At 40.8% G+C, this 22027-nt stretch overlaps 1 protein-coding gene across 1 annotated transcript in view; it reads right to left on the bottom strand.

Moving 5' to 3' along the window:
- card11 (caspase recruitment domain family member 11) overlaps positions 1–22027 on the bottom strand; it is a 719724-nt gene that overhangs the window by 110728 nt on the left and 586969 nt on the right. Inside the window, exon 22 of the mRNA XM_031893621.1 lies at positions 10368–10492. Within this exon, the coding sequence (XP_031749481.1) occupies positions 10368–10492 (125 nt within the window). The remainder of the gene's footprint in view (positions 1–10367; positions 10493–22027) is intronic.

Here is a 22027-nt window from a genome sequence, read left to right as displayed (position 1 = left end):
GGCTGCGGCATTGTGATTATTCCAGTGGGTAGGTATGGGTGGCCGGACTAGAGGGAGCTAAACGAGGTAGGAGGGGGTATTTTAGGGGAGAGCTAGGTGGATGGGTAGGGGTGAGTTAGAGGAGGAGTGGGGGGTACAGTTACATCACTACTTAGGGGCTGATTTACTAATCCACGAATCTGAATGGGAAAAAATCGAATTGGAAACGTATTTTGCGAATTTTTCGTATTTTTTGCGATTTTTTCATCACCGTCGCGACTTTTTCATAGCCGTTACGACTTGCGCGAATTGTCACGACTTTTTCATATAGAGCGCTAGTAAACAGCGGGTAAACCTTTCCGATTTTTTCGCGATGGCTACGAAAAAGTCACAACAATTTGCGCAAGTCGTAACGGTTCCGAAAAAGTTGCGGCAATTTACGAAAAAGTCGCAACGGCGACGAAAAAATTGCAAAATACCGATCATTACGAAAAAAACGCATTCGGACGCTTTCGATCCGTTCGTGGATTAGTTAATCGGCCCCTTAGTGTAGGCCACTGGCACTATACTTGTAGAACCTGCTGACGTTCTTGTATGGTGTTCGGTCCAAGGTTTCAGGTGCTCCAGGGGGCTCCCGCTCCTGGGAGCTTTGGGTGTTTAGTCAGAAGTATTCTTTGGGTGGTGGGTCGTGGTATATGCATGGCCAACAGTTATAATGCTGGCAGGAGAGGTCATATTGTTAGGGTTTGGGTTGTGTCATAATTTTAAGGGTGGATGAAACCTTGTACCGCTGACCAGTGCCAAACATAATACAGTCAAAAACAGTTTAACATATTTACATATAGTCATATTATTTTGAAAGGTTATTAGACTAGCTGTCCAACCATCGTTTCCTCATGGACAGTGGTGATAGTAATGAAAAAAGAAAGAGAAAAAAAAGGGGGGGAGGGGGAGATACATAGGGGGGATAAGTGAAATTGTATCAATATTGAGTATTCAGGTTTATAGAAAATAATTGAAATCAATTATACCATTATATTTGTAAGCCTTTTGGTTACATAGGGTGTCTCATCCCCATTTATGCTTATAAGGTTTATGGAGGTGTGCTTTCCCTCCCTCCTCCTTGTTCCTTTGACCAGTAGCATACATTAAAGCAATGCAGGTAACATTCAATGAACTTACTTAAAATATTAGTATCAGGTCTGGCTATATTTGTACCTTTATACCTTTTGGTTACATAGAATGTCTCATCCCCATTAATGCTTGTGGGGTTTATGGAGGTATGCTTTCCTACCCTCTCCTTGTTCCCTTGACCAGTAGCATATATTGAAGCAATGCAGGTGACATTCAATGGACTGGTGATGTTTGTACCTTTGGGCAAGGTTGGTATAGCGTTCCTCTAGGTTGACCTTTTTTTGCGCTTAGCATTTGCATTTCTTTTTTGATTACCTGGGTTTCCTGCTGCTGGCTCTGTTAGTAGTTTTGCCAGATCTGCCTTCTGTGGCAAAGCGGTGTAGGGGACCAGAGAACCCTGTCCCCTGTTTCTCAGTCTGTGACATCATTCAGCCTAGCTACAGACTGGGGAAGAACCCGATAGGCTGGATGCCCCAGTGCATGTCTGGGAGAGGTGTGCTTAAGGTTTGGAGGCAAAAATCTAGGGGCGGGCCCAGCAGTTTATAAAGGGAGCCCCTGTTGTTTTTGCCCATGTTGAAAGAGAGATCCAGAGTGAGCAGCCAGTACAAACTGTTGTGAGTTCAGACTGCGAAGAGAGAAGTCTGCTGGGCTGTCAGTGCTTACAAAGGCCTCTGTGGAATCTCTGTGTGTGTCCCCTGGGGAGAACAGGTAATGTTCATTTGCCTGCTACGTGGGAGCAGCCACCTTTCCACAGGGGAAGGTACTCTGGGGCAGGTAGCGCTACCTGGGGGACTTAAGAGCTCTTGGGGAAGGGACTGAACTGAATAAAAGGGTTGTGGTCTATCCGGATCCAAGTTGGGACTGGGCAGCTTTGGAGACTCTGTGCCAGCAGTGGATAGACTGCACTGGTTCCTCAGAGCAGGATAATCAGTTATCAATAAAGTTGTTTATTTCCATTTTCAACCGTTATATAAAGTGATATTTCTGTAAAACTGTGTGATTATTCCTAGTGGAAGTCCCTTGAGGTGTGTTCCTCAGTGTCCACTAGGTGGAGGCACTGCGCTGTTTCCCAGTTCCCAGTATCTAAAATTCAAGAGAACAAAGAAATCTCCTGTTTCTAAGTCTATATACAGCCCAAATTAAGTGAGTGTGCCAAGAAAGGGTTACAGCGGTAATCAAGTTCAGGTCGGCGTTGCATATGGAAATCATGGTGGGAGCTGGAACATCCAGCCGAGGGAGTGTTTGTCATAGTTTTGTTTTACATTATTCATTCTGTAAGTAACTTTACACATAACTGTTTTTTTTGTATTGATGTTATACATTTGTGAGACAGAATGCTTGTTAAAATTTACAGAATGAAGGTTATAATATAATATCCTTTTGCACATAAAATTGATTTTGTTCTCATTCTTCATTAGAAATGTAGATTTTTTTATTAGTGTTTATATCCACACTTTAATTCTGTCTACTGGAGATTGCTTTTTTGTATATAGAATGTATTTTTATAGACAAAATGTACTTTGGACAAACGGCACCCCATAGGTTACCTGTCGGCATTGAAACTGGTCTTGTTCTGACATATCCTATTTATTTTTAAAGGTTTCCCATGTGATTAGCTTGTCCTGATAAATAAATTGATGCAATTACTATATACCTTTGGTTGCCCAATGCATATATCCTAGGGTCAACAAGCCAGGCTGAAATTCTGGATTAAAAATTGTGAGTGAAAAGCGGAGCACTGATATGCTTCTTATTAAAAACATATGTTTATTTCCATATTTAAAAGCATAACAAAACGTCCTCACCACACAGCTTAACGCGTTTCATGGCTATATGCCACTTCTTCAGAAACTGAATCTGTGATCCATACCTCAAAAGTTTAAATAGGCACAATAGTCCACACCCACTTAATCACTTGATGATCAAAAAAAAAATCTTTTAACCCCATAAGTGAAAAAGTAATAGGTAAAAGCAAGAAAATCATATAACACAAACCCCATATCAATATATACCCCCACTATTATAGCCAGAATAGTAGTTAAGTCACAAATATGTCCATTGTAAAAACTCAAAATTGAACAATAAAACGTATCATGTAACATACAAATCTAAACAATTCTAGGGTTATAGTATAGAGATGCCTGGAATGTGAATATCCACCCACATATCAGACAGAAAATGATTGACATGTCACTGGTGTTATGATTATTTACAACACAAATCAAAAGTGCATTCATTAAACCATTCATTAATTGTTATTAGCAGTAACATGATAGCTCCCACTCTCTATTAAGGCCCCCATAATGCTCAGTGGTTTGGCATCTTGGGTGTCCAAAAGTTTGTACTCCATGGATACTAAGGAGCAAACAGCGGTTTGGTTGCGCCACAAGGGCACCTATAGGTGTGGCAGGAAAAGGTGCAAGGCTTGTGGTGCAATCAATGAGTCCAAAGTCTTTGTTGGGACTCACACGGGACATACTTTCAATATTCCTCAGTATTTAAATTGTTTATCGAAGGGTGTCATATACCTTGCCACCTGTGAGTGTGGGGCCCAATATGTGGGCAAAACAATCCGGAAAGCTGGGACCAGATTTCTTGAGCATTTGTCAGCTGTGGAAAGGATCACAGATTCAGCTTCTGAGGAAGTGGCATATAGCCATGAAACGCGTTAAGCTGTGTGGTGAGGACGTTTTGTTATGCTTTTAAATATGGAAATAAACATATGTTTTTAATAAGAAGCATACCAGTGCTCCGCTTTTCACTCACGATTTTTGGTTGACATATTGGCCCTATCGGGGGCGGCTGGAAGCGTGGTAGCACGGTTGAGCTTCACAGTTTGCTATCCTGGTGAGTGCTCCCCTTTTGTACTACTTTTCGTGAAATTCTGGATTACTATGTATGTGTCCCTCTAAGATTACATTTTAGCTGGCAGTAATCCCAGATCTGTATGTATGCATTGGATAACTTGTTGGTCATGCTCTGTGTTTTTTAGACAACCAGGGAGGTGTCGCACTACTAAGGGTTGTGCTAAAGTATGCTCAATGTCTACCCACCTATGAGTTTGTACTTTTGAGTGCCATTGTATCATTTGTGCTAATTGTGCTCCAAAGAAGCTTTTAATATTGGATAGACTCCAGCCCCCTTTTTATTTGAATATTGCCAATATGTTTTTAGATATTCTGAGGTTTTTGTTATGCCAAACAAAAGAGGAGAACTGAAAGTGTTTGCTTCAGAAAGACTACTATAGTATATATAAAAAAAGAGCTGTTGTGTAGCCTTGGGTGCATCCATTTAAACTGAAAAAAGGAGAAAGGGCACAGGTTACATAGCAGATAACAGGTAAAACACCACTGTGTTCTACAGAATTTATCTGTTATCTGCTATGTAACCTGTGCCTTTTCTCATTTTGAATGGCTGCCCCCATGGCTACACAGCAGCTTTATTTATGTAAACTAATAGTAGTCTTTTTAAAGCAAACGCGCAACTTTTACCAGTGCAGGGCCTAGGGCGGCAGAAATTTAGGGGCAGCATGCTGCCCTACCGCACATGAAAATTCTCCCCGTTGGCGTATACCGAGCAACAGGGAGAGGACGTGCAGAAACTTTAGCGCGTCCTCTCCCCAATGCTCCATCTAAAGTTAAGTGACACGCATGCACGCGGGGGGGTGGGAGGTTTAGTGGTGGTGTGCGCATGCGTGGTCAAGGTGGACGGGTGGCCTTTGTGGCGCCCCAATCAGAAATCCGGCCCTGACCATGCCCATTTTTGTGACCACACCCCCTAAATAACCACTCCCATTTTACTATATTTGGCAGTTTATTAAAAATTTGAACACATTTCTGGAGGTTTGGGGTCTGGTTTTGGGTGTTATTACAATTTTACTAATGAACTGCAAGTCTCAGTTCCCCCAACAGACATGTTTGTCTTATTAGTTACAATTGAATCTAAGTGTAGCTTGTTTAGTTTTCTGGGCTCTCTGCCAAAAGCTACTTTTTAAATTAAGTTTGAGAAACATTGTATCTTTTTTAGCGGTCAGTACAGAAGATTAAAGGATGAGGACTTTTCAGTAAGAATCCCAGACTGGGCTGAGCTGTTAAAATTGGGACCACAGTTGGGAGGTATGATAGTGTATCTGCTATGTTTGTCGTAGAATTTCTGTATTGGAAATCTAAGGGCCCTTTCCGTTTGTTCGTATAGTAGTATATTAAAGGAATACTGTCATGGGAAAACATGTGTTTTTTTTTTTTTTTTAAAACACATCAGTTAATAGAGCTTCTCCAGAAGAATCCTGCATTGAAATCTGTTTTTCAAAAACATAAACTGTTTTTGATATTTAATTTTGAAATTTCACATAGGGCTAGCCATATTCTTCATTTCCCAGGGTGCCACAGCCATGTGACCTGTACTCTAATAAACTTCAGTCACCCCTCCACCCAGCAGCCGATCATCAGAACAATGGGAAGGGAGCAAGATAGCAGTTTCCTGTAGATATCAGAATAGCACTCAATAGTAAGAAATCAAAGTCTGGCTTGTGACTTCTCCAGTTACATGCGAGTAAGAGAAACAATAGGTTACCTGAAAACAGTTCTAATGTGTAGCGCTGGCTCATTCTGAAAGCTCAGAATCAGGCACAATGCACTGAGATGGCTGCCTATAGACCAATATTACAACACCGATTGTACTAACTTTAAAAGATATGAAACATCTGGACTTTTAGGATTCGCTCTCAAAGGAGCAGGTATAGTTGTTTTCCCGTTACCTGGGCGTGCAGTGTAGTTTGGGTGTAGACCTACAGCAGGTGGTGATATTCTTTTTTTTTTTTTGTTTGCTGGTCCTTCTTCTAAAGCTTGTATGCTGAGCGCTGATAGAAGCCTGGCTTGATCTGCCATGGATGTATTAGAGAGTGTTCTTCTTTTGAGGTTTACAAGCAGTTTAATGGGGAACCCCCATCTGTAGTATATATTTTGTTGGTGAAGCATTTCGGTTATTGGTTTAAAGTCTCTCTTTTGCTTTAAATTAATGAATGATAAATCTGCATAGAAATGTATGACCATGTCATCTTCTAGTTTGGTAGTCACATTATAAGTTTTAGGGAGTATGAGTTCCTTAGTTTTATAATAATGGCTTGACCACAACTCTTGGGGGTTCACCCTTTTTAGGTTTGTTTCTGAGAGTTCTGTATATGTCAGAAGCTGGGCTGGTGCAATATCAGGTAACAAAATCAAGTTCTAGATCTATGTAGCTTTCAGGCAGGCTTTTAAATCTTCCTTCTGCTCATGGAGTGCACTTAGCTGCCTTTTTATATCAGAGATGTTCACCCCTGCTTGGGCACAATGACCCTGAATGATCTCAATGGCTTCTTCATTCTCTCGCCACGTGCTCTCCTCACGCTGCTAGCTCTGTGCCAATTTCTTTGTTGTTGTGAGGCAGTAATTATTTTCTCTATGTTTTGAAATTTAGTTTTAAAGTCTTGTTTGCTGACCTGCTCTGTGGAGTTGGTTGCTTGTTCTGACCCTGGCTGATTGCGCTGTTTGAAAAAGTCCACATATTGGAGCTTGGTTTCCCTTTGGGTCCCATATTCTTTGTTTCAGGTTGTTTAGGTCCCTGTTGAGTTAGGGAGGATTAGCTCACCTGCAGAGTCTTATATGTGGTTAGGGTTGCCACCTGTCTGGTTTTGACCTGGACAGCCTGGTTCTCAGTAGGGTTGTCCAGGTCATTGGGATTCTTGAAGATCAGGGTCGGACTGGGGGTGCAGGGCCCACCAGAGCTACCATCCCGTCAGGGGAAGCAGCAATAGGGTCGGGTCCCTAGGGCCTGGGCCCACTGGGTATTTTCTAGTCTGACCATGTCAAAGATTGCCCTGCCCCTGTGACTGGCTGACCCACCCCTGTGATGTCATGACCCGCCTCCCTGCCTGGAGTTACAAGGCAGGAAAGGTGGCAACCCTATTTGCGGTAGTTTAGGTGGTGGTGGAATGGAACTTACGCATCATGCTGCCATTCTGGTGCTTGGCTTGGCCACACCCCCCAAAAGGTTTATTTTATTAATGTAAATAGTTAAGCTATATGCAGGTTTAGTCAGCAGGTGGTACTAGTTCCACCTGTGAGCCTATCTTTTGGCCTGAGAACATCAGAGGCAGCAGCTAGACCGTGTGGCCAGACCTACTGGGGAGGTTGGTACTTAGACTAGCTAATGATAGCAGAGGTCAGCCTATTGTCCCGACAAGAGAGGAGTAGAGTCCCTGAGGCGAAGTGTGCACGAGATAGGGAACTGAGTGTATAGGTGTAGGTTAATAGGAGAGCCGATGGGTGAAGCTGTACATGTGGTCACTGCAGACGAAGTGGGTATGGATTTGCGGCAAATTTCCATGTTTCTGTGTTTCGCCATTGCCGGATTTTTTTGTGAAACGGGGCAACAAAATTAGCCACAGAAAAAAAATTGTTGCACAATTTTGCACATGTTGTTTTTATACAGGTATTGTGATGTAATATCTTGAAAACCAACCTTTACAAGGATTCAAAGTATAGGTACATGTTTTTTAAACAGATCATTTATATTGAAAGATTTACTTGTTTTCTGGTATAATCAGTTGATGGTAATGGGACAGAATATAAAAAACCTTTACTCAGAATGAGCAAAATTAATGATGCGTGCAACAATTTGTTTTTGACAAGTAACATTTTCACCGTCTCGGGAATTTTTCACCATTTCAAAAATATTTTTTTTTGGTGAAGCAAAACAGGACAGATTCACTCATCACTAGTTAGATTAAAATATTAGGCAGAATACATTTTACCACAAGTCCTATTTATTTTGCTCATTCTGAGTAAAGGTTTTTTATATGCTGTCCCATTACCATCAACTGATTATACCAGAAAACAAGGAAATCTTTGAATACAAATGTGGAATTTTGCTGTGAAGCCCTGCCTGCAGAAAAAATTCGCTCATTACTATTCAAAATAAAGTTTACACAATTAATACATTTTAGGGAAAAAAAATTTCCCCCTAACATTTAACCCTTCCGAATGATAATTCGCATATGCTAATTTATGCTATTTAGATTCACATTTGGTTCGACCAGGACCATGGATTCGTCCGAAACCGAACCCTGCCAAAAAAGGCAGAATCCTGGCCAAATACCGAATCCAGTGCATCCCTAATACATAGTAAAGGTATGAAGCTCTCTACCTTAAATATGCAGTGCAGTTTTGGGCTCCAGTCTTTAACAAGGAGAGAGTGCAGAGATGTGCAACTAAACTAGTAAAAGGGATAGAGGATTTAAACTATGATGACTGGGTTTGATTTCTCTGGAAAAAAGATGCTTGTGAGGGGACATGCTTACATTATAGGGTATTTTAGACAGATACCGGGGAATATTTTTTCTTATAAAAACAATTAACACACCAGAGGCCACCCCTTTATATTAGAGCAGTGATCCCCAACCAGTGGCTCATGAGCAACATGTTGCTGACCAACCCCTTCTATGTGGCTCCCAGTGGCCTCAAAGCAGGTGCTTATTTTTAGATTGCTGGCTTGGAGGCAAATTTTGGTTGCATAAAACCCAGGTGTACTGCCAGGCCACATAGAGGCTACCAAATAGCCAACTGTAGCCCTTATTTGGCACCACCAGGATTATTTTTCATGTATGTGTTTCTCCCCAACTCTCTTTACATTTGAATATGGCTCATGGGTCAAAAAGGTTGGGGATTAGAGGAACAGAACTTTCATTTGAAGCAGTGTAGGTGGTTATTCACAGTATGGGCGAAAAGTTGAATGTCCTGTTGGGTGATGTTGAGATGGCAAATTCTATTAATGCCTTAAAGAGTGACTTGGATGATTCAGACAAAATACACCACATAATATTACAAAGTTTTCACCCATTGTTGAACAATATTTTGAATATCCTGGTGAAAAACAATAATTTGAAATTAAGTTATATTGTGATATTTTGAATTTAGAGGGATGTCAATTTTTACAAAACATTGTTTTTTGGTGGCATATTTTGGAATTTGTATTATGTTCTGGCCTTGCAGACTAAAGCTTATTTTTGGTGGAGTGCTTTAAATATACTATTTTGTACTCACATGGGTTATGAATTATGACACTAAAATGTATTTATTTGGCATTGTGGTACAGGAAAGTGTGGAAACACAACTGATTTTGAAAATAAGTGAAGGGGCCTTGACATGGTATGTGAGCTTACAAGGTGTGGTACTAACACCTCATATATATAGTTTATATTACTAAGAGTTTGCTGTGTATCAGGCTGAATTATTACCAAAGTAAAGGCTTAAATGAGTTTTGATAGTGTCTTGGACTCAGGGGTGTCTACCTATGCTACATGTTCTGAAGCAAACACCACCCAATATTGTTCTAAGGCTTTGATCTCTGGCTTTGCAGTGTTAGGATATGACTACTGTCTATTGTCGGTATGAATGTCCACTTTGTGGCCCAAGAGGTACGTGGAGAACTTTACCGAGACACCCCAACCATGGTCAGCAGTTCTCATTTGACAGAGCAAAGTTCTTTTCTGAGGGCAGCAAACTAAGACTTGTATAAGCTGAGCCAGCACCGTCCTGACCCCTGAAAATCTGTTTCTATACAGTTCAGTTGGGATTGAGTAGTCCTCATGAGGACTGAAGCTGTGGACATTGTTTGCTTTTTGTGGCAAGTCCCATGGCAAGATTAGTACAGCTTAAGCTGGCCATACACGTGGCGATCTGACGATGTTTCGTGCGACCATCGGTCGATTCAGCCCTGACGGCAGATTTTGGTCAGGCGCCTTCTATGGCGCCCGATCAAAATTTTCTAACCTGGCGATCGGCGAGTCGTCCGATATCAGCAGCTTCCTGCGATATCGGTCGACTCGCCGACATGCCATACACGCACTGAATATCGTACGAAACGAGGTTTCGTACAATAGTATCGGTGCGTGTATGGCCAGCTTAAGCCATAGCCCTGATTTGATCTGACAATGACTGATAACACTTGGACAAGCACCAGCCCTCCATAGCCTTTGCTCACTTTTAGGTTCAGGAATCTAGACAATGCACTCTAAACAGGGGCAACTGTGTGCCATGACATCAAATTCTGCAAGAAACCTATGCCTAGAAACCTAGAAGTAAAAAATAAATATATTAGCATAAAATATAGCTAATTTGCTGGGGGAAATAGTGCTTTTAAGCAGGATCATGTCTGCTTTCATTATTATTGACTGAAAAAGTGGTATGTAATTAGCATAAATGTTTCTACAATACCTTTGAAGCAACTGACTCAATAACAGTTGGTGTAATACATTCAAATGTATTTTGATTCCTTTCTCTGAAATGAATAATAGCTTCTGATCTCTTCTTCTTCTGAAGTACTTCTTTTGTTACTACATCTATAAAAATAAAAGCAGTTGGTGCTTGTAAATTACAAACTATATATGCATTCCACCTCGAAGGGAACATCCGTTAGACAATCATTTTATTGTCATTTATTTATCATTTATATTTAAGTATAACCTCAAAGACACGTCTTCCCCACTGTACATACTCTTGCTCTATCTTTTGCATTTACCCCTTGACATTACAAATTAATTCTTACTTTGTAAACATCCATTCATTCACTGAACTTGTATCTGGTACCTGAAATTTCTTATTTTCAATCCCATACCCAGCAATAAAACTAATTTAGAAAGACCAGAGACTGACACCTACCTAGTGCTAGGATTGATCTGAGGCTCTGTGCATCCTTCACAAGTAAATTATTGGGTAAATGATCGCATAAAGTAAATTTCTTATTTTCTATTCCATACCCAGCTATAAAATCTAATCTAGAAACACCTAATATTGACACCCATAAAGGGCTTAGTCTGATGATAGTCTCCGTGCAACTTTCACATAAAGTAAATTACTGGAATTGACTAACAGTGTAGCATATAAAAGGGAACTAGGTCACTTCAAATCAATGAATCGGTATAAACATTCTTAAAGAATATAACATTCATTGCGTTGCATTAAAAAATACCTATAAGGAGGAGCAAATGGCAGTAAAAAAACATCCTGCAGAAAGCAGTAGTTTACCTTTGAATTAATTTGTAGCATGATGCAGACAGATATTCTGATACAAATTGCAATTGATCTTTATTTTTTATGCATTTTTAATGATTTAGCTTTTGCTCAGCAACATTCCGGTTTGGCATCTGGCTGCTAGGATCTTATTTTCCATAGCAATCTGCCAAAGGTATGAATGAGAGACTGAAATATAAATAAGAGAGTGACTAGGTAGATAAGCACGAAGAGGTATCAGTAACAATAAAATTGTAGCATCACAGAGTGTTTGGCTGCGTGGCTCAGTGGCTCCCACTTGAAAGCTGGAAGGAGGCAGAAGAGCAAGGCAAATATATAGTTACATAGGGTTGAAAAAAGACCAGAGTCCATCAAGTTCAACCCATCCACGTAAACCCAGCACACACAACCTATACTTACCAATCTATACACTCACATACATAAACTATATATACAACCACTAATACTAACTGTAGATATTAGTATCACAATAACCTTGGATATTCTGCTTGTTCAAAAACTTATCCAGGCCCTTCTTAAAAGCATTAACAGAATCTGCCATTACCACATCTCTAGGAAGGGCATTCCACAACCTCACTGCCCTCACCGTGAAAAACCACCTACGCTGCTTCAAATGGAAGCTCCGTTCCTCTAATCTAAAGGGGTGACCTCTGGTGCGTTGATTGTTTTTATGGGAAAAAAGAACATTCCCTATCTGCCTATTTTCCCCTCTAATGTACTTGTACAGAGTAATCATGTCCCCTCACAAGCGCCTCTTTTCCAGAGAAAACAACCCCAACCTCAACAGTCTAACCTCATAGCTTGAATCTTCAACCCCCTTTACCAGTTTATTTGCATGTTTCTGCCCTCTCTCCACTGATTAATACCCTTCTTAAGAACTGGAGCCCAAAACTGCACCGCATACTTAAGGTGAGGCCTTACCAGGGACCTATAAAGAGGCAAAATTATGTTTTCATCCCTTGAGTCAATGCCCTTTTTTATACAAGACAGCACATTATTTGCTTTAGTAGCCACAGAATGACAGTGCCTGGAATTAGACAACTTGTTATATATAAAAACCCCTACATTATTCTCCATTAAGGATACCCCCAACAAACTACCATAACTTTGCACTTCTCAACACTGAACCTAATTTTTCAGTTTGCTGCCCAGTTTTCCAATTTTGTCAAATCGCTCTGCAAAGTGGCAGCATCCTGAATGGAACTTATGATTTTGCACAATTTAGTGTCATCAGCAAAAATAGAAATAGTACTCTCTATGCCCACCTCCAGGTCATTAATAAACAAATTAAAAAGCAAAGGACCAAGGACCTGCGGTACTCCACTAACCACACTGTCAGGACCTGCCTGTACTGGAACTCTGGACTCTATTTTAGGCAGGTTCTGCATTACCTCACTGAGCCACTGGAGACCTTGGGCATCCAGCCCTAAACATTCTGTTAACCCCTCTTCGCTTCTGTGTTTATGTTGACCTTCTCCTCCCTTAATTAGCCCAGGTGGTTGCAATCAGACAATAAACAGGCTTTATAAGCCTGTTACAAGCAACCCCTGGTTGCTTAATCATTAAGCCCTTTTGCGATCCAGTGTCCTTACCTGCTTGTTTCCAGCGTGTTCCTGCTCTGTTCCTGCCTGACTCCTGCCCGCGTACCTGCCTGATTCCGTTCTCCTTACCCTGTTCTACAACTCCTGTTCCTGACCTGTTGGATCTCCCGGTATTGACCTCGGCCTGATTATTGGACTTTCCCTGTCTTCAGCCTGCCCCTGACCACTGCCTGTTATTCCGGACCCTCCTTGTTTGCTGCCAGTCCAAACCCTGCTTTACGGATTTGTTTCGTCTTCTGCCTGCCTCTGACCACTGGCCTGTTGTAAGGACATCCATATTTATTATTGCTCATTCTCATTGCTTACTTAATAAATCAGGTTTCAGCAACTTGTTTCCTGCCTATCAACAAGTGCAGTACCCCCTTTATCCATATTACACGGCATATAAGCTCCTACCTGCCAGCCACCCACCTATGGCTGCTCCTGACACACACTGGTCCAATTAGAAAATGTTCCATTTACCACCACTCTTTGTAATCTATCCTTCAGCCAGTTCTCTATCCAATTACAAATATTATGTTCTAGGCCAATATTCCTCAATTTGATCATTAACCTTTTGTGAGGTACTGTATCAAACGCTTTAGCAAAGTCCAAGTAGATGACATCAACTGCCATTCCAGCATCGAGGTTCCTGCTCACCTCCTCATAAAAGGCGACTAAATTAGTCTGGCAAGATCTGTTACGCATAAAACCATGCTGGCACAAACTTATAGTATTGTGAACTGCAATGTATTCAAGTACCCTATGCCTTATTACCCCTTCCAAAAGCTTTCCTAATACTGATGTCAGACTAACAGGCCTATAGTTTTCAGGCTGAGAACTGGATCCCTTTTTTAAATAACAGCACCACATTAGCAATTCGCCAGTCTCTCGGCACCATGCCAGACCTCAACGAATCCTGAAAAATTAAGTGAAGAGGCTTGGCAATCACAGTGCTCAGCTCATTTAATACCCTGGGGTGAATCCCATCCGGTCCTGAACCTTTGTTTACCTTTACATGTTCAAGTCTCTTTTGAATTCCCTCCCGAGTGACGAATGTGTCCGTAGCTAAATTACTAGAACTGGGCATATTAAAAGGGAAGCCTTCATTAGGTGGCTCCTCAGATGTATAGACAGATGAAAAATAAGAGTTAAAAATTCCTGCTTTTTCCCCATTCTCATCAACCAACTTACCCCCCCCCCCCTTCTTGCTTCATTTTTTACTATTCACATAATTAAAAAATAATTTTGGATTCTTTTTACTCCTAGCTGCAATATCCCTTTCCCCTTACTCTATTTTAGCTTGCCTGATACCTTTTGTGCATGCTTTACTTGCTTCCTTGTACCTGATGAAAGTTTCTGCTGTCCCAGCTAACTTGAATGCTTTAAAAGCATGTTTTTCTTACCAACCTCGACACTAACTTTTATTCAGCCATAAAGGTTTTGCTTTACGATGCCTCTCCTTGCTTACAAGGGGAATATACTGTTGTGTATACCTGCAAAGCAAATGTTCCATTTTCCATCTGTGTCTAACCCTATGAAAACCTTTTCCCAGTTGACACATTGCAGAGATGCCCTTATACTGCACGTCTAAAATCAAGCGTTTCAGTTAATCCCTTATAGAGCTGTCTCATGTATGTATATCTTTATTTTTAAAGCGCTACTTATGTACGCAGCACTGTACAGTAGAATACATTAAACGGGGATTATTAAGATTATAATATATAAATACAAAGTATAACAATAAATACAGATAGATACAAGATAAATACAGTTGCAATAAGTTAAGAGTTAAAGGCACAAGAGGATGGAGGTCCCTGCCCCATAAAGCTTACAATCTATATGGGAAGGGTAACTTACAGACACAAATAGGCAAATGCAGTATAAGTGCTGTAGGTCACAGTGGGTGACACTACAATATAAGTGCTGATTCCCAGTCTCTGCAGCATTATCTCAAAGGAGACCATGTTGTGATCACTGTTCCCCAAATGCTCACCCACACAAATGTTAGAGATTAGTTCAGTATTATAAGATATTACCAGGTACAAAATAGTCATTCCTAGTAGGTTCTTGAACCGCCTGAAATAAGTTGTCATTTAGCATATTTACAAACCTACTAGCTTTTTCTGACTTAGCCACCCCATTACTCCAGTCAATGTCCGGATAATTAAAGTCCCCCATAATAACAACTTGACCCAGTTTTGAAGCCTCCTCCATTTGCAACAGTAGCTGGGTCTCACCCCCCTTATCTATACGGGGTGGTTTATAGCATACATCAATGATCATTTTCTTTGTGACCTTCAGCCCTACTGAAATTTCTACCCAAATAGATTTAACGTTTTCATTGGTAATGTCTATTACATGGCTTTAAATCTGACTTTACATAAAGACAAACCCCTCCACCCTTTTTGACATCCTTCCTACTCTCTCATACCACATGGCACTTACTCCCTGTGTATTTATACTTATTGTTTTTATTATAACACTTGTCCTCCCTGTGTGTAATTTTGTATATTGTAAGATTGTACAGCACTGCGTACCCTTGTGGGGCTTTATAAATAGTTATACATACATATATACAACTCAAGCCACCCCAAGTATCCTTTCAACAGAGGAAGTTATGGCTGTTATCAAGGAGAAGCTTAAACCATCAAAATATTACAAGACATTTCAGAAAGACCTAGCCCCACAAATGACAAAAATGTACAACGCATTTCCAACAGATTACACCTATCCCCTCGGAAATGTTAACATTCCAGATAATACTAATCCATAAGGAAGGTAAAGACCCTAAACTCTGCTGAAGCTACTGCCCCATTTCACTAATAAATACTGACATCGAAATGTTTGCCAAAATACTGGCAGAGCTTCTCAACTTACTACCTCCGAAACTGATACACCCTGACGAGGTCGGGTTTATAAGAGGAAGAGATGCATCAGATAACATAAGAAGGACTGTTAATATAATAGACCTAGTAAATACAAAAAAATGGAAGACTATTCTACTTTCATTAGATGCTGAAAAACTGGTTGATCACGTAGATTGGCGGAACTTAAACACAACCCTAGAAGCATTCGGAATCAAGAGCCCATTTCTAATCATGATCAAAAGTCTTTCAACTAACTCAAAGGCTGAAGTTAAAAGAGAGCCCCAAAGATCAACCCCCTTTGAAATCAGAAGCGGAACAGACAAGGGTGCTCACTGTCACCCCTCCTATTTGCACTATGCATTGAACCACTGGCACAGACAATACGACTAAACACAGACATTACAGTTATCGCAGCAGGAGGGGAAACCTATAAACTGAGTCTATTTGCAGACAATATTCTGTTAATGCTAGTCAACCCTCAAATATCTCTCCCCAACCTATATAAAGAATTAGATAACTCTGGCAGAATCTCGGTCTACAAGAAAACTTAACTAAATGTGAAGCATTGAACCTACATATACCCCAGACACAGCAGCGATATTAGCCCAATCTTTCCACTTTAAGTGGAGACCAACTGAAAAGATCACTGCAAAGAGTTATGGATCAATTTATCTAAGAAGGGAAAAAGGCTACAATCAATAAGAAAACATTACAGAAAAGCAAATATAAGGGAGGTCTTGGGGTTCCAGCATTATTTTCATACTATAAAGCAGCCCAATTTGCAGAAATCCAAGCTTGGCATATAATGGTAGAACGACCACGATGAGTCACACTAGAGCAAGCTCTACACCTGGCTACGAAATTATAAGCTCATAAATATAAAGACAAAAATGTAAGCCACAACCCAAGCTTCAGAGGATGTAGAGATATAAGTACATATATGCACATGTGGTGGGAATGCCCACAAGTAAAGAGAGTGTGGGAGATGACTTTCCAGGAAATGTAACAATCTGATTGACCCCAGAACCACAAATCGCCCTACTCGACCTATTTCCCCTCAGATGTAGCCTACAGCAAATGGACTAAATTAATGATAATCAAAATATGTTCAGCAGCTAGAATGATTATAGCCAGACACTGGAAAGGTACAATTTCACAATCTTGGACTGCTGTGGAGGCTAAACTGGGAGAAATAATAGTATGGAAAAAATCAGTGTCTGTGAACAATAAGGTTAACAAATTCAGAGAAATCTGGCAACCCTACATAGACAGACACCCAATTAGGAGAGGTAGAGACAAAGACTGTTGGTGGTAATTGCCAAAATGCCATTGTCATAGCAATTCCACTAGGTACTTTTGACTATGACATTATGTAAAAAAAATTCTTAACAGCAGATATAAAAAGGAGATATTGGTACCAATTATAAAAGAAGTAAGAGAACTAAACAGGAAGAGCCTTTTACACATTAAATTAAGTAATAAGTCATTAAATAATAATGCCCATTCTAGAGCAAGAGCCACAATACGAGCATCTTTAAATATCCCCTTTTTTTCTGCTATACCAGAGGTATTTCCAGAGGAAATATACTGTGCCCCTCATTTATTCTAAATGTCCATGCAGCCTAGCACATAATGGACAAGCTAATAGAGCAGTAAAAGAACATATTAAAGGGCATAGGAACAACAAGAAACTTCAAAGCAGACACTTTCACTAACACATCTGTTTCCAGACACTTCCATAACCAGGGGCATAATTCAAATCAACTATGAGGGCAAGGGCATATGGGACATATATCCAATTTTTTCAGCCCTGCCAAGCTGAATGAAGGGGATTCACTTGCCTTCATTGCACTATGTTCCTACACTAAAAACTACAGTAACTGGCTGAGTGCGGGCACAGAGTGGAGTGGATCGGAGGTCAGCTTGAAAAACATGACAGCAGATGTGTTTTTAGGCTGACTTCCAATCCAATCCGCTCCACTGTGTGTGCCTGCACTCAGGTGGTCACTGTAGCTTTTAGTGTAGGCAAGCAGATACGCTGAGAGAAGTGGATACTATTGAAAAAGGGGGGTTCTGGCCATAGGTGGTCATATAAAAAGATTTTAGCACAAAGGGAAACGTATTTGATCAAAATAATGAATATGTTGAACTCTGAGTATGACTCCCTTTCTATGATACATAATTCACCTATATAATTTCCTCCACAGATATTGTGATATAGTTTACTAGTTTACTACCCTAAAATAGAACATACCATGAATATATCTAGTATAAATAAATCTAAAGCAACTGGATTTGTTAAGTTATCATTGAAGACTTTTCACTACTGACTGGTATGGGAAGTTCTCAGTATATGTACTCTTCCACTTATCCAGTCACAATGGCACTTAACACCACATACTTCAAATACAAGGACCAATTTTACAGGCAAAAACATGGCTGTGCAATGGGTTCACCAGTTTCTCCCATTGTAGCAAACTTGTATATAGAGGAAGTGGAAAGGAAGGCCCTACTTGCATTCAATGGAACTACACAAAGTCATTGGTTCAGGTATGGTAATTCTCGCGCAGAAATAATACTAACGCATGATTCACAAACACTTAGACGCGCTAATTATTGCATTAGTCTATGCGAAAATTAACACCTACTTGAGGCAGGCGGTAATTATAGAAAAGTACAGTTCATGAGCTTTTGGCAACACAATATGGACTTTGCAGTGTGATTTATTCAAGTATGTGTTGGCCCTAGAGTGATGTATCCTCCAGTTTGCAGGGAAATGGTAATTTTCAAAAAAAGTAGTTTTACGAACGTAACGCTGCATCAATTAGCGCGCGTTGTGTTGGATACCACACAAAAATAGTCTTCGCGACTTAACGCAAACAGCATCGCGTCTAAATTAACGCAAATATCCTTTTAGTGAATCGTGCGTTTAGACGCGATAAAATTAACACATGCTATAAATAGCGCTCGTTTTAACACACTTTATCAACCCTATTAACTCAGTGGACAATAACAACAAGTTCACAAGGGAGGATGTCCATGAGAACAAACTTGCTTTTTTGGACTGTTTGATATCCATCCAAGAGGGGGGTAACTTGAAAACAGAAGTATACAGGAAACCCACTCATACGGATCAATATCTGTTGTTCGATTCCCACAATCAGCTGGAACACAAACTGGGTGTCATTAGAACTCTACACCACAGGGCGGAAAATGTTCCAACCGATACAGAGTCTAAGAACAAGGAACGCAAACATCTCAGAGGAGCACTGAAAGCTTGTGGCTACCCTGACTGGGCCTTTGTCAAAACAGCAACTAAGCCCAACAGGAACACCAAAATTAATAACCGTCCTGAGACAGAGTAGGCCCAATATAGTCATCCCATATGTAGCAGGAGCGTCGGAGAAACTCAGGAAAATTTTCAACAAACACCACATCCCTGTGTTTTTCAAACCTAGCACCACACTGAGACAAAAACTTGTACACCCAAATGATCCAACACCAAAGGAAAAACAAAGCAATGTTGTATACGCAGTCTAGTGTAGTGAGGGGTGCACAGACCTTTACATTGGTGAGACAAAGCAACTGCTCTCCAAGCGAATGGCTCAACATAGGAGAGCGAACTCTGCTGTATTTCTACACCTAAAAGACAAGGGACACTCCTTTGAAAATAGCAACGTCCAAATTTTGGACAAAGAAGACCACTAGTTTGAAAGAGGTGTAAAAGAGGCCATTCATGTTGAAGTGGAGAAACCATCCCTAAACAGAGGACTTCAACACCATCTGTCTGCTACATACAATGCTGTTCTAACATCTGTACTCCGGCAGTTTCTGAACTCTTCACACATCCATTCATGCAACTCTAACAAGTAACACCTGTTTTGAAGAGTTGAATGCTACTTTGGTAATCCTTTCAAAGTAACTCCACAGCATTCACACCTCTGTGAGTTTCAGATGTCACCTTTCTGAAGAGTTACAAAGTGCCATTGTGATTGGATTAGTGGAAAAGTACATATGCTGAGGACTTCCCATAGTTCATAAATGACTTGGGGGAGGGTATTATAAGTAATGTATCAGTGTTTGCAGATGACACAACTCTGCAGACCAGTCAATTCTATCCAGGATCTGGCATCCTTGCAGCAGGATCTTGACCAACTGGCAATCTGGGCGGCTAAGTGGCCGATGAGATTTAATGTGGATAAATGTAAGGTCATGCACCTGGGATGTAAAAATATGCAAGCCAGTTATACCCTTAATGGGACTGCACTAGGCAAATCCATAATGGAGAAGGACCTTGGAGTCCTTATAGATAATAAACTTGGCTGTAGCAAGCAATGCCAGGCAGCAGCTGCAAGGGCAAACAAGGTTTTGAGCTGTATTAAAAGGGGTATAGATTCACGGGAGGAGGGGGTTATTCTTCCCCTTTACAGAGCACTGGTAAGGCCTCATCTAGAATATGATGTCCAGTTCTGGTCTCCAGTGCTCAAACGGGACATGATTGAGTTAGAGAGGGTCCAGAGAAGGGCAACTAAGTTGGTAAAGGGTATGGAAAGTCTCAGTTATGAAGAATGACTGGCCAAGTCATTTTTTCGGAAATTTTGCCGGTGCCACGTGCAAGTTTAGGGAGACAGCGGGAGCTTAGGGAGCTAAATGCGTGGCTAAAGTCTTGGTGTAGGAAGGAAGGGTTTGGGTTCCTAGAGCACTGGGCTGACTTTTCTTTGGGGTACAATCTATACAGCCATGACGGATTGCACCTCAATGGAAGGGGGTCTGCTGTGCTAGGGGAGAGAATGGTTAAGAGGTTGGAGGGGTGTTTAAACTAGGGGGGGGGGGTGAGCTAGAGTTCTATGGGAAAATTAGTGTAGACAGGGCAGGGGGACTAGCAAAGGGTTGTGGGGGAGGAGTGAGGGGGGCATATAGTTTATCAGATAAGGAGCTTCCGTTACAAGGAAAACAGTCTCATATTTGCCTTAGCTCTAACTCTGTTAGCTAATGTAAACAGAGGGAGAAGTAGTAATCTCCGCTGCATGCTGGCTAATGCACGTAGCTTGTCGGGTAAATTAGGGGAGCTGCAAGCTATTGCATGTATTGAAAATTATGATTTAATAGGTATCACTGAGACCTGGTGGGATGATAAATGCGACTGGGCTGTGAATTTAAATGGTTATACACTTTTTAGGAGGGACAGAGAGATTAAAAAGGGTGGAGGGGTTTGTCTTTACGTAAAGTCAGATTTAAAGCCATGTAATAAAGACATTACCAATGAAAACGTCGAATCTCTTTGGGTAGAAATTTCAATAGGGCTGAAGGTCACAAAGAAAATGGTCATTGGTGTATGCTATAAACCACCCCGTATAGATGAGGGGGATGAGGCCCAGCTATTATTGCAAATGGAGGAGGCTTCAAAACTGGGTCAAGTTGTTATTATGGGGGACTTTAATTATCTGGACATTGACTGGAGTAATGGGGTGGCTAAGTCAGAAAAAGCGAGTAGGTTTGTAAATATGCTAAATGACAACTTTTTATTTCAGGCAGTTCTAGGTTTTCTACTAGGAATGACTCTATTTTGGACCTGGTGATTTCTAATAATAATAATGAACTCATCTCTAACATTTGTGTGGGTGAGCATTTGGGCAACAGTGATCACAACATGGTCTCCTTTGAGATAATGCTGCAGAGACAGCTCTATAAGGGAGTAACTAAAACGCTCAATTTTAGAGGTGCAGACTTTGCCAGTATAAGGGCATCTCTGCAATGTGTCAGCTGGGGAAGGCTTCTCATGGGGTTAGACACAGAAGGAAAATGGAACATCTTTAAAACATTGCTTTGCAGGTATACACAACAGTATATCCCCCTTGTAAGCAAGGAGAGGCATCGCAAAGCAAAACCTTTATGGCTGAATAAAGGTGTTAGTGTCGAGGTTGGTAAGAAAAGACGTGCTTTTAGGGCATTCAAGTTAGCTGGGACAGCAGAAACTTTCATCAGGTACAAGGAAGCAAATAAAGCATGCAAAAAAGCTATCAAGCAAGCTAAAATAGAAATGGAAAGGGATATTGCAGCTAGGAGTAAAAAGATCCAAAATTATTTTTTAATTATGTGAATAGTAAAAAAATGAAGCAAGAAGGGGGGGGGGGGGGGGGTAAGTTGGTTGATGAGAACGGGGAAAAAGCTGAAATTTTGAACTTATTTTTCATCTGTCTATACATCTGAGGAGCCAGATAATGAAGGCTTCCCTTTTAATATGCCCAGTTCTAGTAATTTAGCTACTGACGCATGGGTCACTCGGGAGGAAATTCAAAAGAGACTTGAACATGTAAAGGTAAACAAAGGTCTAGGGCCGGATGGGATTCATCCCAGGGTATTAAATGAGCTGAGTGCTGTGATTGCCAAACCT

Source organism: Xenopus tropicalis, chromosome 9 (assembly GCF_000004195.4).
Source record: "Xenopus tropicalis strain Nigerian chromosome 9, UCB_Xtro_10.0, whole genome shotgun sequence".
Lineage (NCBI taxonomy): Eukaryota > Metazoa > Chordata > Amphibia > Anura > Pipidae > Xenopus > Xenopus tropicalis.
This window is presented reverse-complemented; position numbering and strand designations above follow the sequence as displayed.